This window comes from Pleurodeles waltl, chromosome 6 (genome assembly GCF_031143425.1).
Source record: "Pleurodeles waltl isolate 20211129_DDA chromosome 6, aPleWal1.hap1.20221129, whole genome shotgun sequence".
In the NCBI taxonomy this organism is placed as follows: Eukaryota; Metazoa; Chordata; class Amphibia; order Caudata; family Salamandridae; genus Pleurodeles; species Pleurodeles waltl.
The window spans coordinates 1,447,921,933-1,447,941,240 of record NC_090445.1 but is presented as its reverse complement, the minus strand read 5'-3'; the positions used below and the strand labels follow the sequence as shown (position 1 = coordinate 1,447,941,240).

At 44.4% G+C, this 19,308-nt stretch overlaps 1 protein-coding gene across 1 annotated transcript in view; it reads right to left on the bottom strand.

The window, feature by feature from the left end:
* Positions 1 to 19,308, bottom strand: part of FRMPD2 (FERM and PDZ domain containing 2) — a 393,759-nt gene that overhangs the window by 131,010 nt on the left and 243,441 nt on the right. Inside the window, exons 25-27 of the mRNA XM_069240896.1 lie at positions 14,728 to 14,875; positions 9,395 to 9,612; positions 4,082 to 4,180 (exon numbers count right to left, since the gene is read on the bottom strand). Of these exons, the coding sequence (XP_069096997.1) occupies positions 4,082 to 4,180; positions 9,395 to 9,612; positions 14,728 to 14,875 (465 nt within the window). The remainder of the gene's footprint in view (positions 1 to 4,081; positions 4,181 to 9,394; positions 9,613 to 14,727; positions 14,876 to 19,308) is intronic.

Below are 19,308 nucleotides of genomic sequence, written 5' to 3'. Positions count from 1 at the left end.
CAGGCGACTGATGTCAAGGCCCTGCTGCACAGATGTCCACAAGCCCTGGTTTGTGTGATCTTGGAGAGGCGCTACCCATCCGGTGAGCGAGGCGCCCATGATGATGGTCTCGTGCGAAACTGGGTCTAGAAAACGCCATCTCTGCAATAGGTTGTCTGCGTTCCCCCACTGCAGAGAGCAATGTGATGGCCCACAACCAAAACTAAATCCTCCCACAGACCATCCGCATGAGACCACTGTGCTGCCAGGCACTGCTGTAAGGGACTCATGTAAACTTGCATCAGGAACTATTACAATGCAGGACACCATCATGTCTAACAAATGCATTACAGTCCAAACCTTTACCTGACAAAAAGAGCCATCAGAATTTGGAAAGCGTTGATCCTGATCGTCAGTCTAGAGTAGCCCAGAGGAAGGGTTGTACTTGAAGGAGCTGAAGGTGGGATTTTGATATTTTTTGCACAAAGACCAACCTCAAAAGAAGGTCTATGGTTGTCTGTGTGTGTGTCAGGCTTTGCTGCTGTGTAGTGCTCCTGATCAGCCAGTTATTGAGATAAGCAAACAGGTGGATTCCAACGCAGTGAGCGGCTACCATGGCTAGACATTTAGTGAAGATTCTGGGGGCAGTTGAGACCCCAAAGAGCAGCATCTTGAATTCATAATGTTGTCCATTCATCACAGAGCACAGGAATCTTTGGTGGGTGGACTGGGTGGGGTGGATGGGAATATGGAAGTAGGCTCCCTCAAGTCAAGGGCAGTCATGAAGTCACTTTGCTGCAACAGAGGGAAGACATCCTGTTGAAATGTTAAAACAGAATGTACTTGTTGAGGGGTTGGAAGTTGAGTATAGGCCTGAAGGAGCCACCTTTCTTTGGAATGAGGAAGTATAGACAGTACACCCCTTAGCCGCAATATAGTGACAGCACTAGCTCTATGACCCCTTTGACAAGTAGTGTGTGCATCACCTCTTGTAGCAGATGCTGGTGTTCTGTGGACATCTTTTGTGTGCATTAGGATGTTGGGTGGTTGTTGAGTGAGTTCTTAATAATGTCTCTCCCGTATGATGTCTAGAACCCATTGGTCGGAGGTAATTGCCTCCCAGTGAGGCAGAAACCTCTGCAACCTGCCCTGACAGGTATTGTAGAAAGTAGGAGAAAGTAGAGAGCGTCACTGTTTTGGGGCAGTGGCTCCTATAGGAGCTGCCCTTTACCATGACCATTGCATTGCCCCCTCTATACCACTCCCCTGTAGTAACCCCGTGAAGAAGTCTGCTGCTGTCTAGTGTAGGTAGTGGAAAACTCAGAAGTGGCAACTGTCTTGGTTGAGCTGTAGTACTGTGAGCAGTAAAAGAAGCAGCAGGAGTTTACAAGGTGGTTTTAGCTGTACCTGTGTCCTTCTTGATTTTTTCAACCATCTCATTGACCTGAGGGCCAAAAAAGATGACTGCCATCAAAGGGTACATTGAGAAGGTGTTGTTGTACCTCTGATTTAAAACAGGAGTAGAATTAATGCTGCAGGCAACCATGTCCAAGGAAACCAGAGGATGCTGAATATTGGTATTGGAGATTATGTTCCCTCTGCTACCAACTTCTCCTACTGATTACGGTATTGCTCTGGGAGATGATGGATAAGATCCTCCATCTGGTCCCAGTAGGCAAGATCATATCGGGAGAGTAGACCCACAGGGTTGGCAATATGCCACTATGTGGCAATTGCACTGCAACACGCTTGCCAGCAGCATCTATTTCATTGCTCTCTCAGTCTGAAGGGGGTGCATCTCCTGTGCTCGGAGAATTCACTCTCTTCGTGGCTGTATGCGCCACCAGGGAACCAGGGGGTACTGCCCTTTGATGTTTCTGGTTTTCATGGGCTCTTTCAAAATGTCCACAGCAGTCTTGGGCATGCTCTTCAGCATGGGCAAATATTGGAAGGACTTCTGAGAGGGCGAGATGGTTTCAAGCAGGAAATCATCTTCCTCACTCATGCTGATGGTACTTATCAACATTATGGAAAGTATCTGCCCTGTGTAGAACCTTGTGGTAAGAGGTAGCATTGTCAGGGAGAGAAGGCTTGGAGGGGACGAGTCCCGGTCAGTGTCTGATGTTGGATCTGCCTGATAGTTGTCCCAACGTCATGAGCTCTGGGGTCACAGGGAGGCTAATAAAGGTCAAGGGAGACACTGGACTGTCCCCATCCCCAGAATATGGTGATCCCTGTGAGGAATGTATGTAAGCATCCCCAGGCAGCAAGGGGGAGGTAGGAATAGGAGGGGCAGAGGGGGAGGTGGAGGAGAAGGAGCAGGTCTGGAAGGGCCAGGCAGAAGTGGAGAGGTGACTCTGTCCAGACGTGAATGTTTTTTGGGCATCAGCTCTGATGTAGGGTTGAGGGCCTCCTCAAAAGTGAGACCTCTCTTGTGTGGATCCTTGGATGGCAGGGCAAGCTTAGCCAGGGTCCTGCCTGTGCCAGGCTGGATATGGATCCTCTGTTGGTTGTCTAAATGTTCTTAGAGTCTCAGCATGATGGGTTGGTAAAATTCCTCCAAAGATGGCCTGGATGGAGCCAAAGAAGATCGTCACCCAGAATACCCTGAAGTGGATTTCAGCTCAGAAGCTTTTGACTTCAAGTGCAGCTGAGCAAACGTCTTTGGATCCGGAGCTGAAGCGGCGGCCGACTTCAAGGGGCAAACGTTAGAGATGGACTCTTGTGGCAAAGTGTGCAAGGCCATCGGATTTGGCTCATTAGTTCGGTGCCAATCATGGCCATGAGGCATTGATGGCCCGGAGTCGTCTGAACAAGCACAAGAGCTAAATGCTGGTGCCTCAGGAGGACAGGTGGTAGTGGTATTCACTACAGTACTCTGCAACGGGTGTTGGGCTGGTGGAGGTCCTCTGGCTTTGAAGTCAGAGGCGACCTCTTCTGACGAGAATGCCTCTTTAATCTAAATGCCACACATACCTAGCTGCTGCAGAGGTTCTTCCTCACCTTCTCCAAAGATATCTGGAGTTTCTTACTCTCCCTGATGCTGTGTCATTGATTTTGAGGCAATGCAACACACACAATCGTTCTAAATGGTCTTTTTGTTATGGGACACAAAGCACAGGATTCCTCTCAGTGATATGGGACACAGGTTACAAACTTTGTCCAAGTTTGTCCTGGGATATTTAGGTGGCAAGAAGGACAGAGCCGAAAGGAAGTCCTTTCCAACACAAGGACATTCTTGAGGGTCAAGGGTGATGAAGGTAAAGGGGCAGAGCCCCGCTGTGCGAGTTCCTCAACCACAAAAAGAAGAAACAGCATCAAAGTATCACCAGACAGTAGACTGCCGAGAGTGGGATTTTTTGGACTGACGAGGGGCGGTGACAAAGGCTCGATGAGAATACCTGGTAGACTGGAACCGGTGCTTCTGTATACACATCTTAATCCGATGGCAGAGGCAAAACAATCTGACTATGGAGCTGATACCCATGAGCATTGCCTTAATAGGTGGAATCACTACACCTGGTGACTCAAAAAGATTTCTTTGAACACAAACAAGTTGCACACGTGCGAGCCCAACACTGAATGGCATAAGTAAAAACAGCATATGTATCTACAGATACATATGCTCTGAACATGGCTTTTCATATTAAGTTGTCAGTGTTGCCTATTGTTATTTTCAAGAATTACCAAGGAAATCCTCATTTTCTTCCTTTTCTGCTAACAGAAGATCTTAGCAGGTGACAACAACTGAAGAAAGGAATATCTTTACAGCCTCACAAGTTAACAGGCAACATTTTAATTATTTTGATGCAATTTAAACCATGTATTTATTTGATTTTACACATAGAAATACATTTTCTGGAGTTCACGGGAATAAGTGATTGGATGTGCATGTTTATAAAAAGAAGTATGTCTCATTGATTCGGTCCTTGTCGTTTTTATTGGCACCATATACAATGCAGAAGCCATAATGTGAACAATGTCAAGGTGCAATTTATATATATATATATATATATATATATATATATATATATATATCAGACAGTTTCAGAGATAGTTTTAATAACAGGCTTAATAACATTATGAAATAGTTTTCTCTTACCAAACAATTCACGTCAATCTCCGGGAGGACACCATCAGGAGGGCGACAGAGAAGAAGGGTGACTTCGGAAGCAGAACCCCTCAGCAAATGCAGAATTTCCTGTCAAGGAAAATACACAGCAACAACTCTGATGTGCTGATGAAATGGCAGATTGATTATTTAAATTATCACTTGATGGAAGAATCATTGAGTTGGAAGGGGAAATGGAGTGGAACACAGCAAGAATTTAGCGGGACAAGCAAAGTTCTGGGTGCGAATATGGTAATGTTATTTGATTTACTAAAGAATTAAACTTCTGCCACCTTTTTACTGATTCAATCCTGCCATAAGACCTTTTACGGCACAGCCCATTAGCTACCTCATTTCAAGTCCTGCAAGCAGTGATCTTCTCCGTAGGAAAAAACATCATCCCAGCATTCCTGTCAGGAAAGTCTGGAAGGAGCAGTGGTCTTATTTGGGAGGGGCAGTTTAAATGTAGAAGTTTGATCTAGAGGAGAAGAGTGTTTCAGATAAAGAATACTGTCTGCCTGAGGAGGTATGGTGTAATGAAAAAGGAAGTTGGCTTTGATGATTCAGCTAGATGGTTAGAGAGAAGATGACAGAACATCAAAGAAATGTGATCAAGATTAGGATGCCACTTCACTTAAAGTCAGAGGGACACCATACTTGAGTGTTCAGCCGAGAACCACTTCATTCAGGGTGTTGTAGCATTGATGTGTTCAGTCTTTGGGAGTACCACACCACATACCAATGGTGTGTAACAAAAAAGCCAGGAAATATGAAGCCATACCGAACCAGAGCCAAGTGGCAATCTTGCATCTAGATAATGAAGTGTGGTGTAGGGCACAAGGATATGGTTTACATAAAGGGCTTTGTTTACAAGAATAGGTGTTATATGGTAGAACAAACATGGTATAGTCAGGTGTGGTGAGGCATTTCTAAATAAGGTGGCTGCATGCTTCTGAGGAGGACGTGTGACCTAATGGACTGATGTAGCCTAGAGGTGGATGAGGCATATTTCGTAATGAAGAGGATGCTTGCTGCAAAACAGAGTGTGGTACAGAGGGGAGAGTATGGTTTCGACACAGTGGAGAAGTCAAGTGTAAGAGGAGTGGTCTGTGGTTTATTGTACGAGATGGTGTGATCCCACAGCCTCTTATGACCTAAACAATAACAGGAGGAGAGTGTGGGATCTAAAAGAGAAGTAATCTGAAGAAAGTGTGGTGCAGGAATAGGAGGTATTGTCTAGCGAAGACAATGCAGTCTTTACTGCCATAGGACAAGATGAGGACAAAACCAGAAGGTTTGGTCTGCAGAAAGAGATATAGGGGGTCATTTTGACCTCGGCGGTCTTTTTGAAAGACCGCAGAGGGACCGCCGTGTGGAAGACCGCCAGTGGTGGCAGTTTGCCACTCGGCCTATTATGACCGTTGGCAGCTCTCCGTCCTTTTACGGATGGAGAGCCGCCAACAGCCATACTGGCGGGAGGCGGGGAAGGGGAGGTTGCTCCACCTCCACCGCCACGCCAACAGAACACCGCCCAGCGAATCACGTCTTGTGATTCGCCGTGGCGGTGTTCTATTGGCGGTGTGGTGTCGGCTGAGCTGCCCCCATGGCTCCCGTCCCCTCCCGGAGGATCGTTGGACCAGGTAAGTCGATCGTCCGTGAGGGGATGGGGGTGTTGTGTGGGTGCATGGGGGTGTGCGTGTGTGTATGTAGAGGGGGTGTGTGAGTGCGTGTATGCTTGCAGGGTGTTGTGTGTATGGGAATGAATGCGTGTATGTCTGTGGGTATGTCTGTATGGATGTGTGCGTGTATGTTTGAATGTGGGTGTGCGTGGATGTAGGAATGTATGTCGGCGTGTGTGCGTGTAAGTGTGTAGGTGGTGCCTGCGTGCGTGTCGTGTGGGTATGGGTGATATGATGTTGGGGGTCGGGGTGGGGAGGGAGGCCCTGCCACCTTTGGGGGGTGGCAGAGGTGGTGGGGGGGTAGGAGAGGGAGTAGGGGTGGGGGTGGGGGGTGGTGGAGACCCCTATCAGTGCCAGGGAAGGAATTCCCTGGCACTGATAGTGCTTACTGCCATGGATTTCATGGCGGTTCAAACCACTGGAAATCCACGGCGGTTAGCCGGGTCCGAATACCGCCGGCGGTCTAGTGACGGCCGCCGGGCTGGAGACCCAGGTCTCCAGCCCAGCGGTCGTCTCCGCCCTGGCGGGCAGAGCGGAGAACCGGCAGATAACCATGGCGGTAACGGCCATGGTCATAATTCACAAAGTAAGACTGCCAGCCTGTTGGCGGTCTTACCGCCGGTTCTCCGCCTTCGCCAGGGTTGTAATGACCCCCATAGTGTGGTAAAGGCTATGTGGTTGAGAAAATGATATTTGGAGTGTTGAACAAAGTCTGTTTCAGACTATACAGTATGTGATTCTGGTATGGTGCGAGCAAGGTGCTCTGCAGAAGATGTGAGCTGGAAGAGAAGATGTGGTCTGGTGAGGGTGCGGCAGGCTGAGCAGATATCATCTGTACATAGGAGGTGTTAAGTGTAAAGTATAAGGATTGCAGTTCTTCAGGTTCCTGTATTTGTTGCACAGCTGAGCAAATTCGGTGGTAACCAGCAATCACTTGGGAAGTTGTATTCAGTAGTAATACTAATCCTATAATGGTAATCTCTAGAAAAGACAGACAAATAATTCCAGTAACAGGAGATGAGAACAATTAAAAATGTTAAAGTTAATGTTAATATTAAAGTTGAATATTGAAAGACTATTTAGTTAGGAGCCCTTCTGGGGAACGTGGAAAAATTCCAAGTTTTCAGCAGTTTCTGAAATTTCAGAAGACTTGGGCACATTGCAGCTGCAGTGGCAGAGAAATGTAATGTTCAGCAGGGGTTACAGAAAAGGTTCTGCCGCCAATGGTCTTATGGCAAAATGTAGGTACCTTTAACAGTTTATAGTTGTCAGACCTCATTTGGCCTCTGAGTCCAGACCAGTGGAACCTACAGCATAAAGGAGAAGCTGGAGACAAACTGTTTCATGAAGCAAGCACATGGATTCAGATAAAAGCTGTTGCTTCACCGGTAATTAATTAACACAAGATAAAGCACCAGAAATGCACCCTCGGCCTTTAAAGCCCAGCATGATCCTAACATCATAATTCTGAATCAATTACAATCTCTGTACAAGCCAGGTGAAGGAACAGATGGGTGTGACATGTTTGTCTTTCCCTGATTTAAGTTGGTTAGCACTCTTCCAATAATACACTGTAGTAAAACCATCATGCAACTAAAACGCAAAATTGTGTTCATCACTAGATAGCTAGACAAAAATCTGAGTGTCATCTGAGTGTTATTGGTATACAAGAACAACTTGAACCTGTATGCCTCAATAAGACAGGCCAATAGGGACATATAAGGATTAAAGACAAGAAGGGACAAAGCAGACCCCCGCTGGTCACTTTATGGCCACTTTCTAGTGGTAGAGGTAAAAGGTGCCAAATAAATTTCATAAGAATGCTGAAACAAACAAATCTCTAAACCACAATAGTGTGAGGCCTTTAATTCCTTATTCCAAGTTTCTGCAGCTTCGACATTCAAATTTGTTGGTCAAATGCCCCTGATAGGTCAAGTAGGACGAGTTACTAGAATCTGAACAGCGACCCAACTCATGCAGGGCAGAAAGAACTGTGGAATCTGCGACCAGTATGAAAACCCAGCTAACAAGGATGTAAGTGATGGTTACTCTTAACAAGCTCAAACATTCTGGCCATGAACTGCTTTCTCAAGCAGCTTGGCCAGCTTGGCAATCGAGAAGGGCAATAAGTGGAAAAATGATCAGGCTCTGAGGTGGGTTTCAGCAATAGGGGCATTACAAAGGCGAGTTTCAAAGGATTAAGAACTCTAACAGGCGTGAGTGAAGCATTCACAATGATCTGGGACCGTTCTGTCTCCTGCAAAGAGAAGTTTTTAATGCTAAACTGGGGGAAATGGTTGGCTTGCTGGACAGAATCAAAGAGGAAAAATTGATGGTATCAACAATTGAGAAAACGAAACTTTGAGCTGATGTTGTAAATTACTAATACAGTCTGTGAAAGAACTATTTCCATTACTTAAAGAGGGTAAGACATTGAAACTTTTACAATAAAAAAAGCTAGAAGACTGCATCACTCAGCTGAAGGTTTGAATGAGGGATGACTCGTCAGATCTTGGAACTCATAACTGAAAAAATAGCCGCCAACATGTCAATCAATCAATCAAGGATCTATAGAGCGCACTAATCACCCGTTAGGGTCTCAATGCGCTGGGGGGGGGGGAGCTACTGGACGTAGAGCCATGTCTTGAGGCGTTTCCTGAATGTCAAGAGGTCATGGGTCTGGCGAAGGTGGAGCGGTAGGGAGTTCCAGGTCTTGGCGGCTAGGTGAGAGAAGGATCTTCTTCCGGCAGTGGTGTGGCAGATACGGGGGATGGAGGCGAGGCTGAGGCTGGCGGAGCGAAGATTGCGGGTGGGGGTGTGGAAGGTGAGTCTGTCATTGAGGTAGGCTGGGCCTGTGTTGTGGAGGGCCTTGTGTGCGTGTATGAGGAGTTTGAAGGTGATCCTCTTTGATACTGGTAGCCAGTGAAGGTCTCTGAGGTGGGGGGAAACGTGGTCACGGCGTGGGATGTCCAGAATGAGGCGGGCGGATGCGTTCAGGATTCTTTGCAGTTTTGTTAGGAGTTTGGTTGTTATTCCTGCATAGAGAGCATTTCCGTAGTCCAATCGGCAGCTGACCAGGGTGTGGGTGACAGTTTTCCTGGTTCCGACGGGAATCCACTTGAAGATTTTGCGGAGCATGCGGAGAGTGTTGTAGCAGGAAGAGGAGATGGCATTGACCTGCTGAGTTATGCTGAGTATGGAGTCCAAGATGAAGCCTAGGTTGCGTGCGTGGGTGGTGGGTGAGGGCACGGTTCCTAGGGAGGTGGGCCACCAGGAGTCATTCCAAGTTGAGGGGTTGGTGCCAAAGATGAGGATTTCTGTCTTGTCATGTTATGTGCATTAAAAGTCTTATTGGAGTAGAATTTCAGCTTGGAATTCATAATCACATTTTTGTAGGTTGAGTGCAGATTCTGCAATTTCTCTTTATCAGCTGAAACATACTTAAAAACAACTGAATTTCAGCTGCCCTTAATGACCTTTTAAGAGCTGCTAATCCATTTGTTTTCAAACTGCCATTAAAAGAATACCCAACCAGAGGAGAAAGGGATGGCAGGAAACATGGGAGCAAAATACAGACTTTAGGACATGCTGAGAAGGTACATATGTCATTTTTTGTATCTCGTACCTGATACTTTAGTCCTTCAATGGGCTTCCCATTTACAGCCAAAAGGACATCACCAGCCTCTATGCAGCCACTCTCCTCCGCAGGCTGCCCTGGGAAAAGCCTCTTGATCCTCACTATGTCTCCTCTTCCAGAGACAGCAGAGGTGTCCACTCCTGTTTGTATGAAGCTGAAGCCCAGACCACCACAGTTCTTCCTCAACATCACTTCAAATGTATTCTCTGCTCAGTAAAAATAATGAATTTAAAACAAATATGGCAGGTAAATCTCCATCAGAATTTTTGTTATTTTGATACATTCATTACGGACATTTTGCAAATAACTAACAGAACATTTTTCTAAATAAGCCAATATTTTTCAGGCCATCTTAATGAATATGCGAGCCTTTAAACTAGAACTGAAAATTGGCTTGAGGCCACAGGAACACCTGTGAAAAGCACGAATGTACCCAGGAGAACCGTAAGGTAGAGAAACAACATGAGGATGAGAGAGACCTTAAGGAGAGAGAAGACTCATAGGCGGATAGAAGGCCATGTCGACAGTAAGTAGTGTGCAAGCGATGAATGAAGCTGGAAAGGGCCATATGCAGGTTATTTAATACATTTGTGATCCGTTATGCCAACGTGGCATAAGTTAGCTTACGCAAGCACATCAAAGGTGGATTTTCTTTCATGTGGACAAACAGACAATCGTCGGTGGATACAGTGAGCGGAAGACAGGACCAGTCTAGCCACTCTGCTACTGTAGCATTTTCCCACAGGGCTGCAGGCTAGGAGGCTGTTTTCAGATATGAAGAGGCTAACCTGACCTTAACGCGAAAGCCCCCCTCATGCCCCCCTACCACGCATGGACACGTCCAGTGTAGGGTTGGTGTGAATATTTTTGTAAGGGCTGACTTTGGTTTCCAGGTCGGCTCTGGCAGATGCATGCTGATTGCAAAAGAGCAGTAACCTTTACTTTCCTCATTACAATGTTAGCAGTTACGACCAGGTATGAAGACACCCTTTTAATCAATGTCACATTTGTCAAGGTGGCTGGTTTTCCTATGGTGAATACTAAGCTCTATAGTCGGTGGTATAAAAGGAGAAATCACTTCGTCCAAGCAGTTTTTCCATTCAACAATCGAGATGTTTCAATCTTCACATTGCTAAACAGCACAGAACTTCACAATTTCTGTTATTACACAAAATGCACATAACGTACCAAAAACAGACTGTGGAAGAATAAGGTAAATTAATCTTTTTTCTTATCTATTGTACTAGGTGGTGCTATGAGATTTACTAACTAGCCCTCTCTCTTCTAGGCTCTGGATGACTGATACATCCATCGAAACATGTTGTGTACCATCCTGGTGTCAGAAGACAAGACTCCATTCAATTACTCACTGCGCTTAAAAAACCTGGCCTAACTTACTTAGTATGTGTATGGAGCTTCTTGCACAAGATATCTGAGTTATCTAATTTGCTGCCTGCAGCCATTAGGACAGGGGGCACACAGCATTATTAATTTCATTGTCTTGCTAGTGCAATACTATATATGGATCTATGCTTAAATGCCCTTCTTACTACCAAAAATGCTCACCACTTTTATCACATACACCCTCGCCAAGCTATTTGGTTCAATGCAAGAGGAAAACAAGGTGGTCTCACAACCAAGGTATTCTAGGTGTAACAGACAAGAGCAAATAACTGTTAGTTTACACAAAATGCATGTGACTCATGCTTTGCTGTGAGATGGTTACGTAAATTCTGCTTAAACCGTCTCGTGAAGGACCAACTTGCTCTTGACAAGTACCTGAAAGAGAACCTCCCATGCAACTGACACATAACCTCCTGTGAAGTCTCATACCTGTAAAACTCTCTGTGTGAGAGAAGCCTATTACAAAACATTTTCCCTGCTGTGATAAGTTTTAGTGTACCTAACACTTACCTTCTTTTGAGAATGTTCCTCACTTCAGACACTTACATGCCCCTTAGTAAAACCAGTGGCAGCTGCTTCTTGGTGAAGTATTTGGGCGATCAGGAATGCCCTTAGGCCCAACCCCAAAACTCTCAAACTTGGTCTGTTATGAACAGTGTTTATAACGGGTCACGATGAAGAGCTCTGGAGTTAGGGCTGAAGACAGTGTGAATATCTCACTGCCTGGCACAGTAAATTAAAAAGAAAACTTAGTTACCTACTCCGGCCCTCTCCATCCTGCAGCCTGGCAGCAAGGGTCCCCCTCTACCAATCCTGGTGCTGCACTCTTGCTGTTCAGGAAGCATGAGAGAGGCACCAGGATTGACTGGAACATCCTGATCCAACTCTCCTTCAGGCCCTAGGGGCCTGTGCCTGCTCTCCACCCAGCTGTGTAAGACAGCTCGAGTGGGGAGTTTAAAGTGCGCATGTGAGGCTGGCCGTCGCACGACTGCCAGCCAAGGTGACATGCGCACTTTAAACTGGAATGCCCACCACTCCTACTCCCCTGTTGCCAAACAGCAGTGATGGCCCTACTCCAAAACTTGCCTCGTGCTGGCTGGATGCACTGAAAAATAAAACTCTAATAAAATGGTTTTATTACTGCTTTATTTTTCATTTTTGCTATTCTGGCAGCAGGAGGGCGATGCTCCCCTGCACTAAAGGAGGCACGGCTGCTGTGTAAAACACTGGTGCATCACTGGGATCACTGATGGCTGGCATTTGCATTTAAAAGAATTAGAAACTGTCATTCTGATGATGAAACGTCAATTTAAACAAAGGTGTGGAGACAACAATATTCTGTGTGACGGGCGACCTCTTAAAAATGATGAACCAATAGATATAACCTGACATATATGCTTCTGTAACAGCAGAACAGGAAAACATTGGACCCCAAATTGCTAAAGGATGTCCACTAGGTTATAAAAAGTGACTTTTTCTGATCAGACAAGTAAGGTGACATCTCACATTATGAACATGTTATGGTAGTGGTGCTACCTTATAGGAGGGACAATGCTGTGGCAATAGCGTTCTTTAAAGGAATACAGACACTCAGCACAACTTTCACAGCCCAGCAAGAATCAGTTCACAGAGCAACTCAATGCATTTATAGGTGCCACAGACAATGTGACCACTGGGTGTGGTGCACAGGTAATAAGTTTCCAAATGTAGTTTCAGGCGCACAGCTGTCTATCTGAGGAGTTTTAGTATAAACCACATAAGTCCCTGTGACAAAAGTGTTAGGATCAGGGATACAGTAACACTGCCAATGACAATATGCTTTTCATTAGGATATGCAGAAGATGAAAGAGGGGAATATGGACATACGGAGGGCATAATGTAATTGTAATTGCATTTATAAAGCACTTACTAGACCAGATGATACATTGAAGCGCTTTTCAACAAGTAGCATGCTTCTCTGGAACCCAAAAAGGATTAGTGGTGGATTAGAACAGTGAAATATGAATTAATTTAAGCCATGGACATGTGGGTCTGTTAGTTGGATTGAAAAGGATAATGGAGGGATGGAGGAGGGAAGAGACTAGAAAGCGTATTTGGAGATCACAGTAGTAAAATGAAGTTCGGAATGAGTAAATGCACAGATGGACGAGGGAAGTCTCTCTGGAAAGGGATTAGGGAAATCATAGAAGTAAAATGAGGTTTGGAATGAGCCAAAGGAGGGACACATGAGGAAAGAATTTAGAAAGGGTTGTTTGGGAGATCATAGTAGTATAATGAGGTTTGGGCTGAGCTAAGGAAGGATAGTGGGAAGAGTCTATAAAGGGTTATTTTGGCGATCATAACAGGAGCATCTCATGGCCCCAACCGGTAGCAGGGAACAAAAGCATCTCATGGAATCCAACTAATGCTCACTCAATCCACTACAGGTGTGAAGGACTGACAAAACCTGTGAATGGCAATCTTTGTTGTTTATCAGGTGCACGATGGTGTGGGGGCGGAAGAGTAGTGGAGTGGACACTGCAACAGAGAGCAGCGAGTGTTTTAGCAGACATCCTCCTTCCTGTTTGTACCGTGGTACACGTGTCCCAGAAGGGCAGTAACTCTTCAATGACAGCCAGGCTTGAGCCTATTGCACATTACATCCCCCACAGCCTGCCTGTCATCCCAAGGCTCCAATCACAGCTGGCGGACGGCCAAAAATCAAAATTTTTTTTTGTTGTTGCTATGTATGCAAACATGGAGTTCCGATTGGTGTTCAGGGTGCACAAAACAGCGAGAAGGGCAATGATTCTTTCCAAACACCTCCGCTAGCACTTCTGTAAAGAGGATTTTTATAGGTTTGTATAGATATATATTTCATCCACTACTTTGTTTTATAGGTTTGTTTAGATATACATTCTGTCCACTACTTTTTTTTACATTTCTTCATTTGTACATTGTGCTACTTTGTTACTGTTACACTACCATATAATTAAAGGGCGGTAGTTAAAAAATCAGCAGCTGCCCTGTCTACACCTACTGCAGGACTTTTTACATAGTTTGCCCATTCACATAGCACCTCCCGTCCATCAGATTGGCTATACACATGCAAATACTGCATCAGAAATGAGGCCAGCCTGTTTCTCATCTTGTCCATTGCTGGACCCAGCTCTTTGCTGCTCCCAGGTCCAACACCACTGGGATTTTACCCTTCACTGGTCCACTCTGCCCTTTGCTGCTACCAACAGGATTCTGTGGCTCCTGAAGAAACGTTGGTCACCCTCCTAGCTTACTTATAGCAGTCCCAGCACTCAACACTTCTCTTTCTTGATTAAAATAATTTAGGATCCTGAGTTTTTGATAATCTGTTATATGCTGTACTAGGGTTGGAGTTTGACCTTTAAGGTATTTTGATTTCAATCTGGTGAGAATGTGAAAATGGGGGTATATTACTATGGTGAGAATAGGAACAAGGTGAATGAAGCAAACATATGACTTACAAGACAATAATATTGCTGCGTATATCAGTGAAGTTGTGTGATGGGAAGATGCAAATGAGATGAGTTTAGAAATATTTAAACATATGAAGGGGGAGAGGACAGAAACGGGGTGAAGATTTCAACAGGGACATGCTAGGAATGGGTTGGTGACATGAATGTGATAGATACAGGAATGATGTGAGGGTATGAGTAGGGTGGTGATAATATGACTATTTGGAGGTTGTCAGGGGAGTTAGAAATATATCGTTCAATTTCAAAGGCAGCAGGAAATCAAGCTGCTGTGTGAGGTACCTATCCGGACTGTGAATACAGAAGCCGGTGAAAGACAAGCTGAGTAGTTTTTGTACATGGCTCAGAGAGCTGAAAGAATATCTTGCAATACCTAGAGGTGCCAGACGTACTTCAGATTTGCTCACAAGCTGGGAGCACCGATCTTACCCTTTGTAACAAACGGGAGGTACGCAGCAGTGCCAGGAGGAATAGTTCCTACAGGAAGAGCAGCAGAGTTCTCCACCCTGGCATCGGCAGCTGGACTGCTGTTGGAAACTCCAGAGTCTTCTCTCCGCTCCAGGACTAGCTTCACCATCTGAAATACCAGGGGGAAACGACAGTGTGTAGACGCTCCAAATAGCAAAAGGTAGCTTTCAACTATGAGCCCAGGGACCCAGTACACAATTGAAAAAAAAGTACCCAGACAATATTCATGACATGAGAACGATGCCACAGATCTTAAAGTATGGGAGAATATTTCTAAGTACCCTATAAATCCCAGAAGAATGATTTCACAGATCGTACAGTCTCTGAAAAAAAGGATCCACAGATCATTTAAACTAGAGGGAGAAATCACCCTGACTCTAAATACTCCATAGATTGATACCGCAGTGTCTGTACAGATTTAAAGTATGATCACTCAGGCCCTCTACTCTATAGGAGAAATATCCCGCAGACATGAAGTCCTATAAGAGAATGATCCTACTTTGAAAAGGTATAGAAACCCTTTTTAGTTTTAGGGTACATCACAGGGAAATATGATTTGTATTCGTGCAAACAAAATTCGCTTTGAATTACTGCAGCCTGAAGACAACATGGATAACAACATTAAGAGTAACTAAAGAAAATAAAAAGCCTAGGGAAATAAAAGAAAAATATTACCAAAGTAAGGTATTTGCCCACCAGCCCCAGTACTGAAATACACTACATGGGATAATGTTCCCATGTGATTAGCGAAAATGCCGTCACTCACAGTGCAAGAGACCCAGTTGGTGAAGGCGGCTTATCTGCAGCCCTGAGCTATAAGTAAACTGTGGTGGGCACAAGCAAAATATGAATGCCAGCTGGACAGACCACTGGATGAACAGGGGTGGCTCAACCCTGCTCTTTGTATGCATGTATGTATGTATTTTTTAGGATTTTCTTTAGGTTGGCAAAACAGCTAGAGCTGTCTCTATGCTTCATAGGACTTCAGTCTGAGTCCCCTGTGAATACTATTTAGTAAAAATACTCTGGGGCAAATCTCCTCCTGCTACATATGGCTTTTCAGGTCAGAAACAGGGGATAGCCTGTGGAAGTTGTTTTACCACAACTAAAATCCACAAATTTCCTCCATTAAAACCTGAGTGCCCCGGGAATAATATACTGGAAAAACGCCTTGGGAGAAATGTCTTACTGACCCTAGCAGAATTTCAGTTCAGAATAGGGGAAAATATGCGCAAGTGCTGAAAATGTTTTACCACACCTAAAAATCCATACCTTTTCTCTATTAAAACCTGAGTCTTCAGGGAACACAATGTGGTAAAAGGTGTCTGTGGAAAATCTCTTACCATAGATTTTCAGGTCAGAACAGGATAACCTGCAGTAGCTGTTCTACAACACCTTGAGCGTACGCATTTCCTCCATTAAAATCTGTTTTCCATGTTGGTGCTAAACCTCTTGGATTTGGGAATATTGTGTGCAGTACTGCATGGTAATTCTGGGTCTGTACAGTTATTCCCTACCCCAGGGGATTAGCTGTATGGTTGAGGTATTAACACAAGATAACAGTAATTACATGTGCAGAGTTTGCACACCACAGAAACATCTAACCCCTAATCAGGGCCTAAGTGACAGGAAGGATGGCAGCTAAAACTTAAATAACAGAGTAATCACAAGGATAGATAATATGGAGTTCAAAAGGGCGTACTGGGACACAAGGTTTTTCACTGGTTCTTCTCTTTGGCAATGTCTTCACATGTAGGGCTCGATTTAGAATATTGAGGACAAAGTAATTCATTGCCCACCAAACACTCGGTCATTTAGAGTCAGCCTGACGATAAGTATTCTGAATATGGAGCCACTATTAGCTCTGTCAAATAAATACTTCCCCTAATGGCCTGACAGAGTAGGGGGCTTTCGGAGAGAGGACTTTACACAGTCCAACCTATTTAGGGTGTATTGTGTAATGCTTTTTTTCCTGTCCTTCACCGTCAGGAAAAAAACTAGCAGTTACAGGAAGGACAAAACTCAAAATGATTCTTAATTAATTCTTTTTTTTTTTAAAAGACCCACTTCAGTTTGCTTTAGAAAAGTATGACATCTGCCCATCTTAGTTGGCTGTACTGTCAGACAATCTTTTCTTATGTTGACAGAAACACCCAGAGTTCTTTGCAAGGCCGGCAGACAACTCTAAAGTTGGATGGCAGAAGTCCCTTAGCAGGGGCAAAGGAACTATCTTCCACCATCCCAACAGAGCAAACTCCCTGCACCAACCTCCACACCAGACCCATAGTCTTTGCTAGATTGGAAAACAGCAAAAATTATTTTGATAAAGTTCCCCAAGTGGAAATCTTTGACCCGTTTGATGAAAGCCATGTTTGAGTCTAACCTCAAAATGGTGCTGATTTCTGTCCATCAGAGTTGTCTACCTAGCAGCAGCAAAAGGTGATGGTGCCTCAATGGGAAGGTAGAAACAAAGGAAAAGCTAATAAAGCCAAGGTACATATCTGAGAGACAATGGTGCTGTTTAAAATGTGACCACACTACAGATTGTTTAGATTCAAGTTTTTGCTTTCTATTTTATGAAACATTCTATTGGCACTTACAATTTAGAGCAGACAACAAAAGCACACTCATAAAGTACTTACAAAGCTGAAATGATTACAGAAACACTGTGAGATACTCACATGGGCATATGTAATTATCAAGGATGTAAGTCACAGATTGGTTCCAATACTGCAGCCATTTGTCCCAAATCTTGTGGTATTTTCTATGGCACTCACATGCCTCATAAATGGGCTTTTCAAATATATTTCCTTTATTTAGATCAGCTATTCATTGGGCGCAGATGGGAGGTTCTTCTTGTCTCCTTTTGCTAGGACTAGTACTGCGCCAAAATTGGACCTCTTTTACCTATTGCAGCACAGCTATTCCAGGATATTCAACAAAAGCAATGTAAGGAATAAGGGTGATATGATGATCTAAAACTTCAGCAAGTGCAATTTCCACCACCATCCAAAATACCCTAATTCTAGTACATTCCCTGATTGTTTGAAGAAAGTGATCCTCTTCTGTGTGACTTCTGACTCATATAGAGGATTATCTGTGCATGCTCTATATGTGCTGTCCTGTATTGCAGATTAAGTGTAAGTAACTTGAATGTGTGATCTAGCTGATATGGCAATCTCCCTAGGAACAAAATGGGCATACTGCTGGCCAGTGTCCTACATGGTTCCAAACTCCACATGCGAAGCTTGACTAAGTTAATGGAAATAGTCAGGCAAACCTCTCACTACTGACCTCTATATGTTGGTGACTCTGTGATTATGACTTTGACATCCTTTGTGTTTTGTTTCCCTATTGGTATCTTAGTAGGAAGGTGATGCCTTTAAGAAAGACTTAGGAATATTAAAGAGAAAGTCCTGCATAATGTACAAGGCTTTTGGCAAGATTGACATTTTCATTAGAGAAACTCTCCTCACTGAAGAAAAGGGATCTGGGCTTTTGAGATAGCAGTAAATCTATATTCAACCCTCTAGGCATGAGAATGATGTTATCCATCCAAACTTAAATGTGGCCCTTTGGAATGTGGATACCTAGGTATCTGAAGTTATCATGAGACACTCTACAAGAAGAGTGAGAGGCCCATTTCATGATATCAACTGCTCCTTGGAGATTCTAGATTTGTCACAGGTGACTGTAAGGTCTGAAAACCAGTTGAATAAATTTAGGGTCTGCTTTACCCTTGGGCCTGCGTGTGCAGGAGAGCCTTGGAGTGAGGTGAAGATCATCTATAAATATAGTTTATAAAGACACTTTGCCTTTGTGTTCCATCTAGGTCCCATCACTTCCTCATCTCTGTGATTTTTTTTGGGCCTCTGGCTGAAATGCCATTGTGTAAAGGAGAGGTGAAAGTGAGCACTCTTAACAGGTGACCATTTTAGTCAAATCTAATTCCAGAGTTTTAGCTAGGAGTTCGGATTCTTATTTACTGAGGAGGATGGAGGAATTGCACCAATTTGCCAGTCTTCCCAGGTTTAGAAGTATAGGGCCTGATTTAGATCTCAGTGGAGGGGTTACTCCGTTGCAACGGTGATGGATTTCCCATCCACTGGAATCTAAAATTAGATTTTAGCAGGCGGGATATCTCTCACTGTTGCGATGGAGTAACCTCTCCACTGAGATATAAATCAGGCCCTTGGTCTTAAACACTTCACATATATTTAACAGGAAGTCCTCTTCCTCCACTGAGGACTTTAGCTAGCTGAGTAATCTGGGGTAAACAATCATAAAAGTTGCTTATAAAATTATTCCAGCAAACATGTCTGGGCCTGGAGTTTTCCCTGTGGGGAGTTGGGTGATAGCTTTGGAAATCCTGTCTTCCGACAGTGTTCTGACAAAAGGCACTGCATTCTGTCTGAGATAGTCTAGTTGGAGGAAAGGTTCCTATGATATCATACCACCTGTTAGAAATAGGGTCTCTAGTTGGCAGTGGATTGCACCCTGTCTAAGTAGGGACCCTCACTCTAGTCAGGGTAAGGGAGTCAC